This window comes from Epinephelus moara, chromosome 21 (assembly GCF_006386435.1).
Source record: "Epinephelus moara isolate mb chromosome 21, YSFRI_EMoa_1.0, whole genome shotgun sequence".
Lineage (NCBI taxonomy): Eukaryota > Metazoa > Chordata > Actinopteri > Perciformes > Serranidae > Epinephelus > Epinephelus moara.
This window is the reverse complement of record NC_065526.1, coordinates 10539975-10556564: the sequence shown is the minus strand read 5'-3', so window position 1 is coordinate 10556564 and position 16590 is coordinate 10539975. Positions and strand designations below refer to the sequence as shown.

At 42.5% G+C, this 16590-nt stretch overlaps 1 protein-coding gene across 2 annotated transcripts in view; it reads right to left on the bottom strand.

Moving 5' to 3' along the window:
* Positions 1 to 4199: 4199 nt before the first annotated feature.
* The window catches only part of LOC126382449 (ephrin type-B receptor 1-B), a 214597-nt gene continuing 202206 nt past the window's right edge, over positions 4200 to 16590 (bottom strand). For both annotated transcript variants that reach the window (XM_050032321.1, XM_050032322.1), the window contains exons 13-17: positions 15364 to 15513; positions 13204 to 13397; positions 10679 to 10834; positions 8335 to 9826; positions 4200 to 4647 (exon numbers count right to left, since the gene is read on the bottom strand). In XM_050032321.1, coding sequence (XP_049888278.1) covers positions 9718 to 9826; positions 10679 to 10834; positions 13204 to 13397; positions 15364 to 15513 — 609 coding nt within the window. In that variant the 3' untranslated portion in view covers positions 4200 to 4647; positions 8335 to 9717. The remainder of the gene's footprint in view (positions 4648 to 8334; positions 9827 to 10678; positions 10835 to 13203; positions 13398 to 15363; positions 15514 to 16590) is intronic.

Below are 16590 nucleotides of genomic sequence, written 5' to 3'. Positions count from 1 at the left end.
TCAATAACCATCATTAATAAATGGTAAAATGGTAGTTAATTAGTTAACAATGAAATGATAATTTATAACATTAAATATAAGCAGTGCTATAATTCATGGTGATTTAACAGTTTATTGTTGCACACACTGTAACATTTTACATACGACACTAAGTGTTTATTATTGTTTAATTAAAGGCTATTCTAAAATTGCAAGTGATTGTAATACCTTGTTAAATGCTCGGTAAATACTGTGTAGTGCACCTGTAAACACTGCAACTTAATAATGGCCTCTCAAATAGTGTTTATAGAAGCACTACACGGCATTTAAAAAGGTCATTCAGATTCAGACAACTTTATTATCCCACCAGAGGCAATTTTTTGAACAGCTTGTCTTGCACATATACTATTACCTAACATACAGCAACATGTAGACATATAAATAGATGAGTAATAAAATAAAACACAGATAAAAAATATGCCAAGGAGTTCAGTGGAATAAAGGAATCTGTAAATGATAAAAGTTAATGGACAGATAATCATAAAAGAGATAAAAAATAACATAAAAACAAAAATGTACAGACAATTTAAAAAAGCAGAGGGAATAAAAGATTTTTAATACCGGTTAGTTTTACAAGCAGGTAAAGCGTAACGATGCCCTGACTGTAGCATTACAAACATGACTTCACATTATTATCAGATCACATTGGTAACAGTAAAATAACTATTAAGTATCAATTAACCATTAATTAATGAAAAAAAAAAGTCTGACATGACCAGAAAAAAGCAATGGGACGATAAGGCTAATCTGGGATTTTTGTTAAAACCTGTGAGACTGACTGCTTGTATTTCTTGCCAGCTCCCAAATCTCATTATTATTACTGCTTGATGGCCAAAATTACAAAAATAAAACTATACGTTAACATAAAGAGTTAACTTCACACCCTCTGAAAATCTTGCTTTGCTGACCTCCAGCAGTTTGACTTCTCAGCTTGACGTAGTAATGTGCAGGTGAACATCATCATGCGTAAATACAGACAGTGCAGGCAGTGCAGTTGCACAGGGGCCCGTGGGGTGGAGGGGCCTGATTGCCACCTGGAAATACACCTGTGTTCAAAGAAGAACTCGTGTTGAATCAAAAATGGTGCAATTTTTTCTATATGCCCTCAAAAAGACAAGCCCATCCCCATCATGGTTTTCTGTTTTTGTAAAATAATATCAATCTATAACAAAATGATTTGCTTATTCTACATAAACTTTATCCTCCTGAGACCCGGATTGTGTTTGGTATGCATTTTTAATTTATCCTAGCTATTTGGGATCAGTAAGACCCAATTATTTTAAATATTGTCAATGATAATAAAGTCCCAATGTCTTCAAATGAGTACTCACTAATTAACAGTGTCTTAGCTTGTTACCGTTGCTAAAATTGGTCAGATTTGTTGCCATATCAAACCACAAATATTATTTATCAAAAATAAACAACTTCAACCATAAAATGTGATCAGGTTTTGTCCACTTTTGTGTGGGGATCAGCTGCAGACTGACTTGGCAGAGATGGCTGCCATCTTGTTTTTAAATGGATTAGTGTAATGTGCTCTTACTACCACTAGATGGCACAAAAAAGCGTCCACGAACCAGGACAACAGGTCTAAGTTAAGTAGAATGAAGTATAAGGTCAAGTAAACCCAACATGTGATGTCCTCATATGAGGACACAGGGTCTCAGGAGGATCAAAAGCTGTGATTTAACTATAAAACACTATTTAGTTAAACTAATAATTTCCTATTTTATTTTGTAGTTTTTGTCACATACAGATATGTAATGATGATTGCTGGGTAATATGTATGGTCTTTGTTTAATCATGTAATGAGACGATTTATAGCAGGCAGTTTCATTGCAAAATCTCTCAAGACTGACGAGCTGGGCACATCTGCAAGTGAATATTACATAGATGTGGCAGTAAGACACACTGTTGGTGCAATATACGTATATATACACAAGAAACTCAGTGTGTGTGTGTGTGTGCTTCATAACTAGTGACCAAGGCGCACTACAGCCCGTCTTCATAGCGTGCACTGGGGCCCATCATATCTACCATACGCCACTATTAAAAAGAGTTTTGTGCACATCCTGCAGTTTGAATTAGGATACCCTCAGCAACAAGGAGGAAACTGGTAACATGTGAAACATGAGAAACATATTATTCCAACCAGTGGGTCAGTCAGACCCAACGTAACCCAGATATAATCTCAGTGGATCAACATGGTGACATAACAACAGCACAGGTAGCACAAACAGTGCTAGCAGCAGCAGTGTTAGCACAGTGGGCTCTGTGGATGCATTGTGGGCTTGTATTACTGCTCTCTGCTGTGTAGTGTTGATGATTGATTAGCAGGGTGATGATGAGTATGATGATGATTAATTAATGCATCAGGCCAATGAATAGGGGATGCAACATATTATTAGCGTTAAGTTACTGTAAGACCCACAGCTAAGCACGTGGGCGTTTGTGCTGTGAAATGGCTAATTAAAACTCCTAAGACCCATCATTGTGAGCATGATATGAGCATGTAATACTGTGGCATAGCCTATAACTGTGAGCCCCAGCTCTAGTGGGTGTTTGTGCTGTGTGGTGAGATGAGTATGGTCGATTATTATTCCAGTCACTCTGGGGAAAAGTACGAGGTACCGTTGTCATGTCAGAGGGTGGAACAATATTTTATCTTGATGCGCTGCACATAGCGTTGTTGATTATGTAATTATTGTTTTGTTACAGCACAGCAGCACCTAGGTTTTGATGCGTGACTTTTTTTTCTTCACCCGACTGGCTGGACTGGCAGCTCTTGATTTACACATTAAGCACGGCACCTAACCATAGACTATAAAAAGACGGACGATGCATCTCCACTTCCTCCCACTGTATAAAGAGGAAGCCAAAATATCCAGGACACAGGCGCTACCATCTTGCTCTGGTGACGTCACTTGGGGCCACTATCTGTGCAGTAGTGATCTCTGGAGTACTGAGTTCCCGCCCGTACACCTGTACGACCAGTTATGAGCAGCACCATTGATTGTGAGCACACCGATTGGATCATGTAGCTGTCAATCATGCTGCCAAACTCCATTTTATAGCATCAAATATCTAATTAAAACACTTCAATCAATGTGATACCAACTTCCTAAAATGACTTACATCTTGGGGCAAAGGTTTAGTTGAAGTTTACTTTGGTTTGTAGTTTGGCCCATGTCCCGTCCAATAACATCGAGGGGGCGGGGTTTATGACATGCATGTACTGCAGCCAGCCACCAGGGGGCAATTGAGATGTTTTGGCTTCACTTTTGATAGAGGTCAAAGAAAAGCCAGACTTGAAACGTCAACCAGAGAGGGCAGTGAACTGCTCCTTTTCAGCCTGGTGTTTAGTTAGTCTTAAATTCACAGACCTCTGCATTTGCATCAACATTCGTCCAAAGATTTGTGGGAAAACAGCTTTTTTCTTTCACCACGTCTTCACTGACATCATTGCATCCGCCCTCACAAAAGGACAAAGTGACGAGTGATGCACTTTATTTAATAACTGAGCTTAAAAAGACAAAAAATTAACTGTTTAATGTTGTCGTCTTCCTCTCAGTTTGGCGCAGCCCCTGCACAGCGGTGTCTCCGCTACTATGAAGCTGGATATTATCAATCAATTAGAGTCAATAAACAGTTGTGGAGGAACGCTGAGAGTTGGATGCATCCCCACATCTTTTGACTCACCTCATTAACCATATCATTACTGTGCAACACGCTTTCCAGTGTGTGAGGTGCTCTAAAAGTCTCTGGCAACTGGAATTTACCGCTGTGACTGCTTCTGTGTTTGTACGTGAGTGTGTGTTGCAGACGCAGATAAGAGTTTAGATGGGAGGATAATTTCTACTAGTTTGTCAAAATATTGTCACTTTTCTCCGAGAGTCATTTCTAAGGTTTGCATGTTCTCCAAGTGACGGCTCGTTTATTAGTGGCTGATGGCTTTTAACACGTGCTGCCAGGCAGACCGGCGGTGACAAAATGCTGTTTATTTCCTTAGCCATTATGAAACCAAGCATTAGACGTCATGCTCACACACAGCGCTGACAGTAGTGTTACTGGATAATAACCCTTCCTCTCTGCTTTCTTGACTCACCATTAATGAAAACAGAATTATAGCCCATTGAGTCACAGACCATAAAGTGATTGACTTGTTTTCCAAGGCTTTTATTGAGTGCATTTTTAGTACAATAGTTCTCAGAAAGTTACAGCTTACAAACTCTTGACACGTACTTGTCACAATTTACAAGTGGTAGCTATACAGAAAAAAAAAAAGGAAACCGTTCACGCTCTTAATGTACCTGTGCACACATAAATGTCTGTACACACAAATGTGCCCGCTATACACACACACACACACATTCACTCTCTCTCTCTCACACACACACAAACAAATAAACAAACTATGACATGTGCATATTCGGCTCCACCATCCATTGTGTACCGTAGGGGGGAAGTTGTGACTGGTATCCAGGAAGGGTCCCATTTCACTTGTTCTTCCTGCTCACTGCCCGCCCACAGCAAGTGTTCATAGTGTGTGTGTGAAAGTGTGTTGTGTGTATGCTGTTTTATACGTGTGTAAATCTTTGAGTCCACAGTCTGAAACAGAGGAGAGGAGAAAAAAAGAGAGAAGGGACTAGTTTAATAAGTTTAGTTTTGTAGGGTGTCGTGTCAGGTCATTTTCAGGTGAACACGCCTTCTACTGTTCTGACCTATAAATGACAGGCATGAAATCAGCTGCTAAAGGGATCGTTGGTCACTTCTCCGACAGTTACAGCCACCATGAAACATTTAACAAGCTCTGTTCTTGTGTTTTGTATCCGCGCGTGATGAATGGCTTCCATATGAAACAGCTTACAGAGAGGGATGGCGACCCGCCTCTCCATTCATCACACTGGAGTGTCATTACAGTCAGATATTTAGAAAGACAAACAGAGCAAATGGAGAATTACACTGTTGCATAATGAATACATTCTATCATCTCATTCACAGGCTCTTGGGTTGGAAAGGCAAATACACGAGACTGAGCTGAATAGAGGACTAATGCATTCAAATTGAATCATTGGCTTTGGCGAGGGGGATTTATGCCAATCTCAAGAAGCATGTGATTCTATTTAGGAATACTTGGTAAATCAATGACTTGGAGAATTGAAAAGCAAAGGCGATAGATTTTGCCAAATAAATTAACGTTGTACAATAACAAAGATGTTGCCACATGAGCCACGCTGCAAGACCAAAGGGGCTGATTCACTTGAATAAACCAACTTTCTGACTTTCATCTAACGTCTGTCCTGCGACCACACCCTCCTCTTCCTATCACATATGCACACACTCTGTCGGGCCTCTGCCCGCTTTCTCTTCATTAAGCATCAGGCTGGAAAACAGACGTGGGCACAGCATAATTGAGCGTTCCTTAGTGTGTGTGTGTTTGTTTTTTGACAGTCCCATCACTCTCCCTCCCCGTGGTTGATCAGATGCCTGTCAGATGGGGGTCCCAGCAGGTGTTTGCACCCCTGACTGGGTCCACTGGAGCATGGAGCCAACCATTTCTCAGGCCTGGGCAGCCCTTGCCCGGCCCAGCCCAGCCCTGACCCAGGACAGCTTGGTTACACCCAGGATGAACGAGCTGGAGATGTGCCAGCTAGCCGGTGTATGCAGGGAGAGAGGGCAGGACAGACAGAGGAGGAGGGGGAGGATGATGACTCGAGGGGGGTGAGTATACTTAATAATCTGCTAATGGGCCTGCCATCAATTTCTAATTTTGGAGGCAAGGTGGTTAAAACCATCTTCACTCATGTCTCTTCAAACAGGGCCAAAAGGGATTTCAGCAGGGTCACAGCCACTGCAAAGAATTGCTACTACAATAGCTCATGATAATTGTCTGTGAGCTGAGAGACTCTGCTGCCATAGCTGCATGTCAAAGGAATATTACCACAGGAACATGAAGGTCAGTTTGCTTTCACTTTTAAAGGCCAGTGTTGTTATTACTATTTCATCAACACTTGACAAAACTTGATTTATGAAATATAACAATTCCTCCTAGCTTTCCCCGAGCCTGGAGCGAGCGACCCACAAGAAGGAAAAAAGTAAGCAAAGCCACCACTACTCATCACCAAGCTGTCCTGACACCACCACGCTGCACAGACCAATCACAGTGCAATCATAAAAGACCATCCCCAGACTACAAAAAGAGAAATCACCCTTGTGCACTATCCAGAACCCAAAATATATTCCAAACTACTGCAGTGTAATTTCATAGACAGCCATCCATGCCGTCCCTTGGCAATAATGTAGACATCTTGCAATCAAATACCACCAAAAAGTGCCTTTCCAAACACCAACTCCTGCAGCTAAGAGTTACGGAGAGATTCATATATGCGTGAAACTCTCTGTGGCACAACAGCGTTTGCGCTCAACCTGCCTACCCATATGGCAGCAGCATATAGTGAGAGTGCATAGATTTACTCAGCAGCTTAGCTACAGCAGTCTATGGAAGGCTGTGCTACACCGTGAGCAGTGCACCCGTGTGGGCTGTTTAAGCCTGTGTGTTCATCGGAATGGCATCAGGCATCTGTTGGCAAACCTCAGATGCTCATTTTCACTGTGTAGAGAAGTGATGCTGATTCACTCCGATTTCCAGAGCCTTGATTAGCTACTCTCCTATGCATTTCAAACTTACAGGGTATCTACCCTTGTCCAAGATATTTGCGGCACCCGTGAGAAAAACTAAGTGGATTTGCCTGAAATAAAACTTTACCACATGCAGAACAATTTGATGTTAAAGGGACAGTTCAAACCCCAAAATCAAAAATACATACTTTTCCTCTTACCTGTAGAGCTATTTATCAATCTAGACTGGGTGTGAGTTCCAGTGTCGGCCATAGAGATGTCTGCCTTCTTTCAAATATAATGGAACTAGATGGCATTCAGCTTGTGGTGCTCAAAGCGCCAAAAAAGAAATATGCTTGAAAAACTCAACAGCAATGTCTTTCCAGAAATCATGACCCAGTTACTCAAGATAATCCACAGACCTTGTTGTGAGCAGTTTCACGTAGGAACTATTTTCTTTCTACCAAACTACACCAGCCAACTGTATCACTGCACAGAAAGAAGCGAACATCTGTTAGCTCACCTAGCACCACTGCGCTAGCTAACGTTACAGCTCAGCTTGAGCCTCTCATCCACGAGTAGATGCACGCTTCCTTCTGTGCAGTGAAATGGTTAATGGGTGTAGTTAAGCAGAAAGAAATAGTTCCTACATGAAACTGCTCACAACAAGGTCTGTGGATTATCTTGAGTAAGCCGGTAATGATTTTTGGAAAGAGACATTGCTGTTGATTTTTCAAATGTGTTTTTTAAGCACTTTGAGCACCACAGGCCGAGAACCATCTAGTTCCATTATATTCAAGAGAAGGCAGACATCTCTACGGCTGATATCTCCAACTAGGGAGATCAAAAGTTAATCGGTTCACCACCAAAAACATTTTTTGACTAGTTTCAGTCTTTAGGTAAAAAGGTAAATTTCTCATTCGGAGATTACCACTAATAATGCCGTCATGACCCAACGGCATTGCTCTTGAAATGTTCCCCTAGGTAGCCCTGGTGAGTAAGTAGCTCAAAACCCCCTTTAGCATTGTTGACTATGTTATGACTTTTTGCTCTGTTAGCACCATTAGCAGTGTTACCACAGCAAATGGTGCTCACATATTTAACAATGCTAACAGGGGTTTGTGGCTCAAAATGAGGCAGCATACTTACCTGGGCTACCTCAGGAGAGACCAGAAGGTGGCTAGCATGTCTCCACAGCAACCAGCAGTAATCACTGAATGAATGACATCACAAACTGGCTCCTACCTGACCTAAGTAGTGCGCAGTGCAGAGTGGCCAAGCCTAACGTTTGCTCAGAAGTGGGAACTGGAGGGTGGGAGACTACCCGGCTGCCCGTCAGCAGAGCCAAAATAAAATAAAAGGAAAGAAGAAATGCGGCACTAAAGCTCACTGAGTCAATGGAGTGTAAGACTAATAGAAAAGGCCTTGTGTATTTCACCTCCTCTTGCATTTTTTTTCCCATACAAATTAGTTTGTTACAGGTAAATGAGTGTCAGGCTATGGAACGCAAAATTAACCGAACTTGTCATCCCTACGTATCTCCAACACTCGGCAACTTACACCAAAACGATTAAACTTTAAATTGTGCTAGAGGTAACTGGGGAAAAAATACTTTTGAGTTTGGGGTGAACTGTCCCTTTACGTGCTGTTTTGTCTGTGTGATCAGCGAGTACTCACCATGGGTTCGGGCTGGCTGAAGCGTGGAGTTTCCTTCCCCTCTGGATGGTGCTGAGCACTCCCAACACAAACAACAACAGAACAAAAAAGAAATAAAAACATAAAACATATCTGTACAAGTAAGTGCTCACCAGCAAGAGACAGCATGTGTACACCCACATTAAACATGATCTCCAATAAATGGATATTTTGTCAATTATTTTAACTCCTACAGCAATTTTCATATAGCTCTACAATACCAATTCTTCGCCCACAATTCCTTTAACGTTTTCCTCAGGTTAAAATTCAGTCAGGATTGTCCTTGTGCCCCTGGAGCAGGGAGACGCACAACCCAGTGTCTGTTGTTTTGGTCGTCCGAAGGGAACCGGGGCACCTTAGGGAATCTACACATTGCATGTGTCTATCACAATCTAGTCAACAAACATGTCTTTGCCAAAAATGCAAGCAGAGAGTTCTGTACATACATATTCATACATATCACCTTCAATATGAAGGTTTATTATGAAAGATATAATCATATTTAGCAAGAGATAAACATATTTATATTCTCTGAATCTGGGTGGGGCTGGTTAAGAAGTCCTTTGGCAAGGCCTTCCACCCAGGACTCCACAGGTAGTGTTAAAGTTAAAATACGAGTGGGCGGCATCTTGCTATAGTGATAAAAACAAACAAACAAACAGATGATAAAAGACAAAAAATACGACTGGCTCTGAATTTCAACCAGTCCATTTACGATACATTTCTCAAATTCGTCAAACGAGCAAAAGATGATGTGAAAGTTGAAAATGGTGCTCCACTGTACATCCCTGTATTCTTCTCTCTCTCTAATTATTCCTACTGGTAATTGCTTTTTCTTCTGGGACTTATTTCTGGCCAGGTCAAGGCATCTTCATTGCACACATTGACGACGGTAAAATCACAGGTCACACGTTGTTTCTAAATGGCTCACACTTCTGTTTACAATTTTAACATCTTCTAGTCCAGATAATATAGAAGCACAATATCACTCGTTTTACCATACAGTCTGGAGATTGTGAGAGGTTCCCTGTGACGATGTCGGATTGTTGGAGTTATTTTGGTTTACAATGACGTGAGTGGCAGTCCATATAACCGCAGCAACCGATATCTGTCTTCCTTTCGTGAATAAATGGAGAAACAGTATCAAGTCTGGACCCTGAACTCCTGGTGTAGATTGCATGAAGTGTGATAGCTGTTAACCATGTGGTAGTGTAGACCCTGGTCTCCTGTTGTCATGGTAGTGGATTAGATTAAGACAATAGTCTCGACTCTGGCGCGTTCCGATGGATCAGGGGTCATTCGAGGGCTGCCATTGTTGTTGGTCCTGCGAATGCTGCCCGTTCCGTGGCACAGCGCCCCCTGTAGTCATGCCATAGTCGTGGGTGACTGGCTCATCTGCACCCTCATGGACTGGATATTACTGAGGATCTTCTTCTGGTGGCCTGCCAGGGTCACTCCTATTCTCAGCAAGTCCCTGGAGAGACAGCGGCAGAGAGAAAGGAAATTGAAAAGCAAGAACATATTTTGAAGCAATAGATGAAAGGCTTTCCATCACATTGAAGATGGAATGGATCATTTGAGTATGAAGCGATTATACCAGCAAAAAATGGCTACCATTTTCTGCTGCATTTAAAGTCCTCACATCACTATATATGAAAGGGCAATTTCAGGCTGGGAGGCTGGTGGCAATGAACAGCAAACACAAATTTACAAAATTAATTCTATCACTTGAGAGAAGACTTAGTAATGCATGTTGCTTTGCATTGCAAAGAGACTGCATAAATGCCACCAAGCCTTGGGCATACATTTTTAATAACAAAAAAATGTTAGAATGATTTTACATTTTCACATAAATTTGTAGACCAAGCAACATTGTTAATTAAAATAAATGGAGTGCAATATTTGTGTCTTTTGGAACCACATGAACGAGAAATTTTGTCGTGAACTATGCTTTGAAATCCTCCATATCAACAGCAGCGAATAAATGCGCCTCTTAAAGCTGTGTATTTAAAGGATTTACATCCTTATCCATTTTGGTAAGTTGCTCATAGAAAATCCTTAATTATTAGATAGTAGCCATAATACTTGAGGAGCACAGATGGAAATTATTTTTAACCACAATGACTATGTTATTTTCTGCTATAATGAGTTGCATTTTTATGAAATGCCCATACAGGCTGTAATTCGATGCAATCAAAGACTTGAGTCACTGGGCACATTCATGCTAAAAATACACGCACTTGACGTCGAGTCATTTTACACAAGTGTGCCCATCAAGTGTCATATGGGTTTGGGTCTTCATTTGCACACGAGCAGGTGAACTCACTCTGAGGTCATTTGAGCCACCAGCTGCAGGGAGGTAAAGCCTGAGTTGAGGAAGTTGTCTCTGTACTGGCTCATCTTAATGGCAGCGAGCCAGTCCTCGACTGAGCTGAAGGTGTTGAAGTCAGGTATGGATCTGTCCAACAGTGGCTGAGAAGGCCTGGAGGAGGGAGGGAGAAGGAGGAGGGGGGTTGGAGGAGGTAAGTATAGAGCAGGGCTTTGATGCAATATTAAGCAAGATAGATTTTAAGAGAAGGAGAGAAACTGTGGTTATGGCGTTTGCGTGGGTGTGTGTGAGAGGATGCAAGATGGAGGAGACTGTGTGCATGTGTGTGTGTGTGTACTGTGTGAATATTGGCTTTGCTAAGCGTTCTAACCCCTTCATTTTTCACTACATTTTAGTGTTATCTCTCTATTTGGCTACCTACCAATCTCTCTATATATTAAAATGTCTTCAAAGAGCAACATACATAAAGAAAACTTCCACTCCTTGGTGTGAATGCAAATGCTGCAACGAGCAAAAACAAACACACCACTCACTGGCCGACACTATCCTTACAGTGAAGGATGCTATGGCGACGCTTTTCACTGTCAGATATTAGGAAACTGGTCACAATTAAAGAAACAGCAAACTGAGCTAAACACAGGAGGGACCTTGAAGAAAAACAAACTCCGCTGCACAAACTCAAACTCACAGGGGGGCAAAAGTTCACCTTTCAACATGGCAGCAGCACAAAGCACACAGCCAAAACAAGTGGCTTCGGGACAAGTCTCTGAATGACCCTCAGTGGCCCAGCCAAAGCCTGGAACTTGGAACGGAAAATCTGTGGAGAAACCTGAAGCTCGCAGTTCACAGAGAGTCCACATCCAATCTGGCTGAACTTGATAGGATGTTCGAGGAAGGGTGGAAGAAATTGTCCAAAACACGGTGTGCAGAACTGGCAAAATCGTGCCCAATAGGATTCAAAACAAAGACCAGTGGTGCCTCTACAAAATAACAAATAAACATTCTGAATGTAAATGAGATATTTCTTGTGTTTTTATTTTACCTCTGGAGGCATTACGTTTTTGGACTGTGTCCATCCATCTGTCTGTCCCATTCTAGCGAACACGGTATCTCACAAATGCGTGAATTTGACACAAATTCTCACTTGGACTAAAGGATGAACTAATTAGATTTTGGAGGCCAAAGGTCAAAGTCACGGTGACCTTTTGTCGGTTCCATTCCTGTAAAAGTGAACGCCTTGATAGATTTTTTTCAGATTTGGCACAGACATCCACCTGGACTCAAGGGAGTACTTAATAAATTTGATGGTCGGAGGTCAAGGTCACTGTGACCTCACAAAATATGTTTTTGGCTGTAACTCAAGAATTCATACGCTAATTAACCTTTCGCTAGTTTGACATGTCAGAGTAAGCATGGAGCCCATACTGTAACTAACTGCACTCCCTTTTTTTTTGAAAAATGAAAGAGTGATTGCAGAGAGAAGCAGACAGAGGGGTCTACAGTCTGTGTTTGAAGGATATATCCAGGATGTCAAACTGACTCAGCAGCAACAACAGGTAAAAAAGACAAAGATAGTTAGAAGCTAAAGCCGAACTATAGGCTACAGATCACAGTGTAAAAGTAAACCACCACATCACTGCTGATCGCCACACAAGACAATGAATATAAAGGGAAACTTTGCTGATATTGAACCAGCTGTGTGACATCACAGTGTGTGCAGAGTTTGGCTTCGCCCCCGTGCCACTGCCAGCATGTGGACCTCCGCCATCGGACGGGCGGGGAGCTCCAGGGGAAGTCAAACAACATTCGTCTGCGCACAATGCGATGACACACAGCTGGTTGAATTATCAGAATTGGTGACACTAATCTTGAAACTATGCTGATTGTATGAATCCTCTGTGCTGCTGAGTTGAACATGTGTGAGAGAAGCATCCCCACGTTTTAGAATGTGTAGCTTCTTTGCAGCAACATCCCTATTTGAGGCATTGTGTCTACGACTTTGTATCCTGTCATTTTCCTCTGGCAGTCCACCACAAGCTTATTGGAAATTTATGACTGGAGTCATACATGTCAATATAGTGAAAATTTGGACAGACATGGATATGAGCTGCACCTTTACTGGTTGACAGTGTCATACAACTGCAAGGCAATGTTTCTATTTTTTCTAAAAACGTGTTTTTGCTTTATCATTGTGAGTAAAAAACATTTATTTAACACTACAGAATGCGGAAAAAGTGAACTTTCCAAAGCCAATGTGGGGGTGTGGATGGGTGGGAGAGTTATAAGCAGCAGGAAAAAAAGATCCTGGGGAGGAAAAGTTCAGGTTTGATGCAATCAGTGGTAATATATTCATGTTTATTTTATGAGAGGATAAAAAGTAAGCATGTGCGTGCTGGATAGTTTGTGCAGAAAGCATGTGTAAATACTGTGTAAACAAATGTGCAAAGCATATTTGTGTATACTTAATGTCCACTTCAGGGTGAATGCATGTGTCATGCTGATGAGAAAGCGCTTTTACTCACACTGCAGGGATGTTGGCTACAGCTTTGAGGCTGGTGGGGTTACGGATCATCTTGTCCAGGGTGCTGACGATGTCAGTGAAGCGGGGTCGTACGTTTCGGTCCTTCTGCCAACAGTCCAGCATCAGCTGGTGCAGGGCACTGGGGCAGTCCATAGGCGGGGGCAGACGGTAGTCCTGTTCAATGGCGTTAATCACCTGGGGGAGGAGGGGTGAGAAGGGGAAGCTCAGGTTATATTATTTACAGTACTCTACACAGTAATTATGACTAATTGCTGTCAGTTACAGTGTTTTTCTACCAGCTGGCTGGTTGTCAATAATATACTTCATTATAAATAAAATACTAATTTGAGTTTGCAGGGACTAATGACATTAAGTAAATCCACTCTGTAATCCTGACACGCTCATCCCTGCCTCAACAACACCCCCACCAGTGCACCACCACCTCCACCCCCATACATGCAGAGACACACTCCCTCTGGTCACTCAAGAGACAGTTAGCATTCAGGCTGATGTGCCCTTCCTCTTGACTCCAGCCAATCACATGTCACTCCTGGAGGACGGAGCAAGGAAAGAGACAGAGAGGAGAGCAGAGGCAGTGTCACAGTGGAAAGAAGTCGCTGGGGAATGGGCAGATTGCATATAATTAACACTGTGAAGCACAGCCACTTGACACATGTCTCTTAAGGCTGCACAGGCTATTCTGGCCTTGTTAGAGAGAAGCAACGACTAGTTTCAGGGTAGTCAGAGTTGGAGTGAAGTGTTTCGTAAGAGTTCAATGAAGTTCGGCTGGAACTTGAGGCGAAATTGGAGACTTAGACTTTGAAGTGGAGTACCTATAATTCAATGACCATCCCTTACACTCCACACACTGCTTTCTCATAAATATACAAACAATAAAGTCAAAATAAATATAGCAAAAATGCTTAATCTGCAGCTGTGGAGCTACTTCTTAGACACCACAACGAGTAAAGATCGTCCAGATTGCTGCACTGCACATTGACAGACCTAGCCCTCACCCATATCCATATATCCATACTGTCTGTAGATGTAATCTTTTCTTAAAAATGCATAGTTGCGAGATAAGGGTCTGGTGTGAAATCAAGTGTAAAAGATACTATCATTAAAAATTAGAGGCTGCTCTGTAGGTTGCCAACTTCACCCCGGAGCTGAGTGCAACTCAGCACAATCTTGACAAATGGTGCATATGGAGAAGTGGTTGTGTGTATGTGTGTGTTTTTTTAAATGTGTATGTGAGCGTGGACCGAGCAGCCGGACATGCTGAGCAGTGCCAGTCCTCTTCTCTGCATTAGTCCCACCAGGCAGTGTTTGCTGCTGGCCCACTGTGGCAACATCTGCTGGGTTGGACGGTCCTTGTGGAGCGGGGTCCATAGAGGCCTGATGGTTGGCTAGTTGTCTCACTTAGGGAGCTTAGGGAGAGAGACCTCATACTATGGGACTACGTCCAATGGTTGTGCGTGTTTGTGTTGGTGCCTGTGTGTTTGTGGGAGTCTGCGTGTGGACCTTATCCAAACGGACATGGGGAACAAAGCAGAGCTCTCAGCAATCATTCATTGCTCTCAAAAGCTGGCCAGGAAGGAAAGAGGATAGTGTGAGACTGTGTCCATAATAAGTCTGCTTTCAAAGTCAGAGTCAAGGACATCTTCAGTGATGATGCTACGAGATGGGGGCTGATAAAAATGTGTGATTTATTACAGCTTCCTCTCTTATGAGTTATCCTTGATTGTGTATCTATGGGGTGAAGAGACAGTATAACCACATCTGTACGGAAATGGCCGTCCTATTAATGAGGCACTTTATTCAGATTCAAACTTGTTTTTACTGCATGGAAGTTTAGAAAAGTGATAACACTCAACTTAAATGTTCCTTTTTATTATCTTTCTTAAAGATCTTATGAAACGGACACTTTAACTCCCTGAAAAACTGCTACTTCACAGAAAAAGGTTCATCTTCAGTGTTGACGTAATGCTGTACTAGTGGGTGTAACGACAGAGTCACACATTATTTGACAATTAAACCTTTCAGCCTGTCCCATCAAATAAAACTGCTCACTGTCTAATTTTCAGCCCCAACGTCCTGTTTCGCATTAAGAAGATAATGATACAATTTCATGGGTCTTTGATGTTTCTAAATAAACACTTACATCCTGGTTGGACATGTCCCAATAAGGCCTCTCTCCAAATGACATCACTTCCCACATGACGATGCCGTAGCTCCACACATCACTGGCCGAGGTGAACTTCCTGTAAGCGATAGCCTCTGGTGCTGTCCACCTCACTGGGATCTTCCCACCCTGAGGAAAGGAGAAAGGAACAAAAGGGGCAGAAGGTGAAATGAAAGAAATGTCCGAGTCCCAGAACTGTTTATTGCTATTTATCAGTTTAGATTGTTTCGGTGCGAGTTGCTGTGTTGGAGATATCAGCCATAGAGATGTCTGCCTTCTCTTGAACATAATGGAACTAGATGGCACTCGGCTTGTGGTGCTCCAAGCACCAAAAAATACATTTGAAAAACTCAACAGCAATGTCTCTTTCCAGAAATCATGTCCGCTTACTCAAGATGATCCACAGACCTTGTTGTGAGCAGTTTCATGTAGGAACTACTTTCTTTCTACAGAACTACACCTGGCAACTGTATCACTGCGCAGAAGTGATGCAAAGTGTGCATCTATTGCTAGCTAGTCTCTATATACAGAATGTAGAGTCTGTAGGCAAACCCCGGAGATCTTGCCTCCGGAAGAAGAGCGGAAGAGCCCTGGTTTCCGGTTGTAGGCCGTTTGTAGTCCGCGTGATATTGACCAATCACGTTTGAGCCAGCTGCAGTTGTTGCCAGGTTAAACGCTCCGTGCGGTGAACTAATGAGGCGGAACATAATTGGCATCATTGCAAACTCTGAATCCATCGCAATGGTTCAGCATATTTACTTATATATAAATGGAAGTCGGAAACGGAAATTCGCCTCCTCCGCCCAAATCAAACCGGAATGCCAAAAAATCGGGGGTCTGCCCCCAGAGGCTGTATCGCCGAGTACAGCCGAGGGGTTCCGAGAATGACTGCTAGCTAACATAGCACCACTGAGCATTACAGCTCAGCTAAGGAGGACACCAATAATGTTCACATCTCGCACTGTCATGAGCACAAGCCTTTCATCCATGAGTAGGTGTATGTTTCCTTCTGCAAGGTGATACTGTTGGTGAGTGTAATTCGGTATAGACTCACAAGTCAGTCTTTAGACGCTTTGCTTAACTAAAGACTGATGACTTTCTCCCTGATTTTGTGTTTAGATGGGCGGATACAATTTCAGAGTTTAAAAAAACTCCCTACGTTGCAGAACCAATAGTAAATCTGCAGGGCGGTCCTTCGGTGGCTTG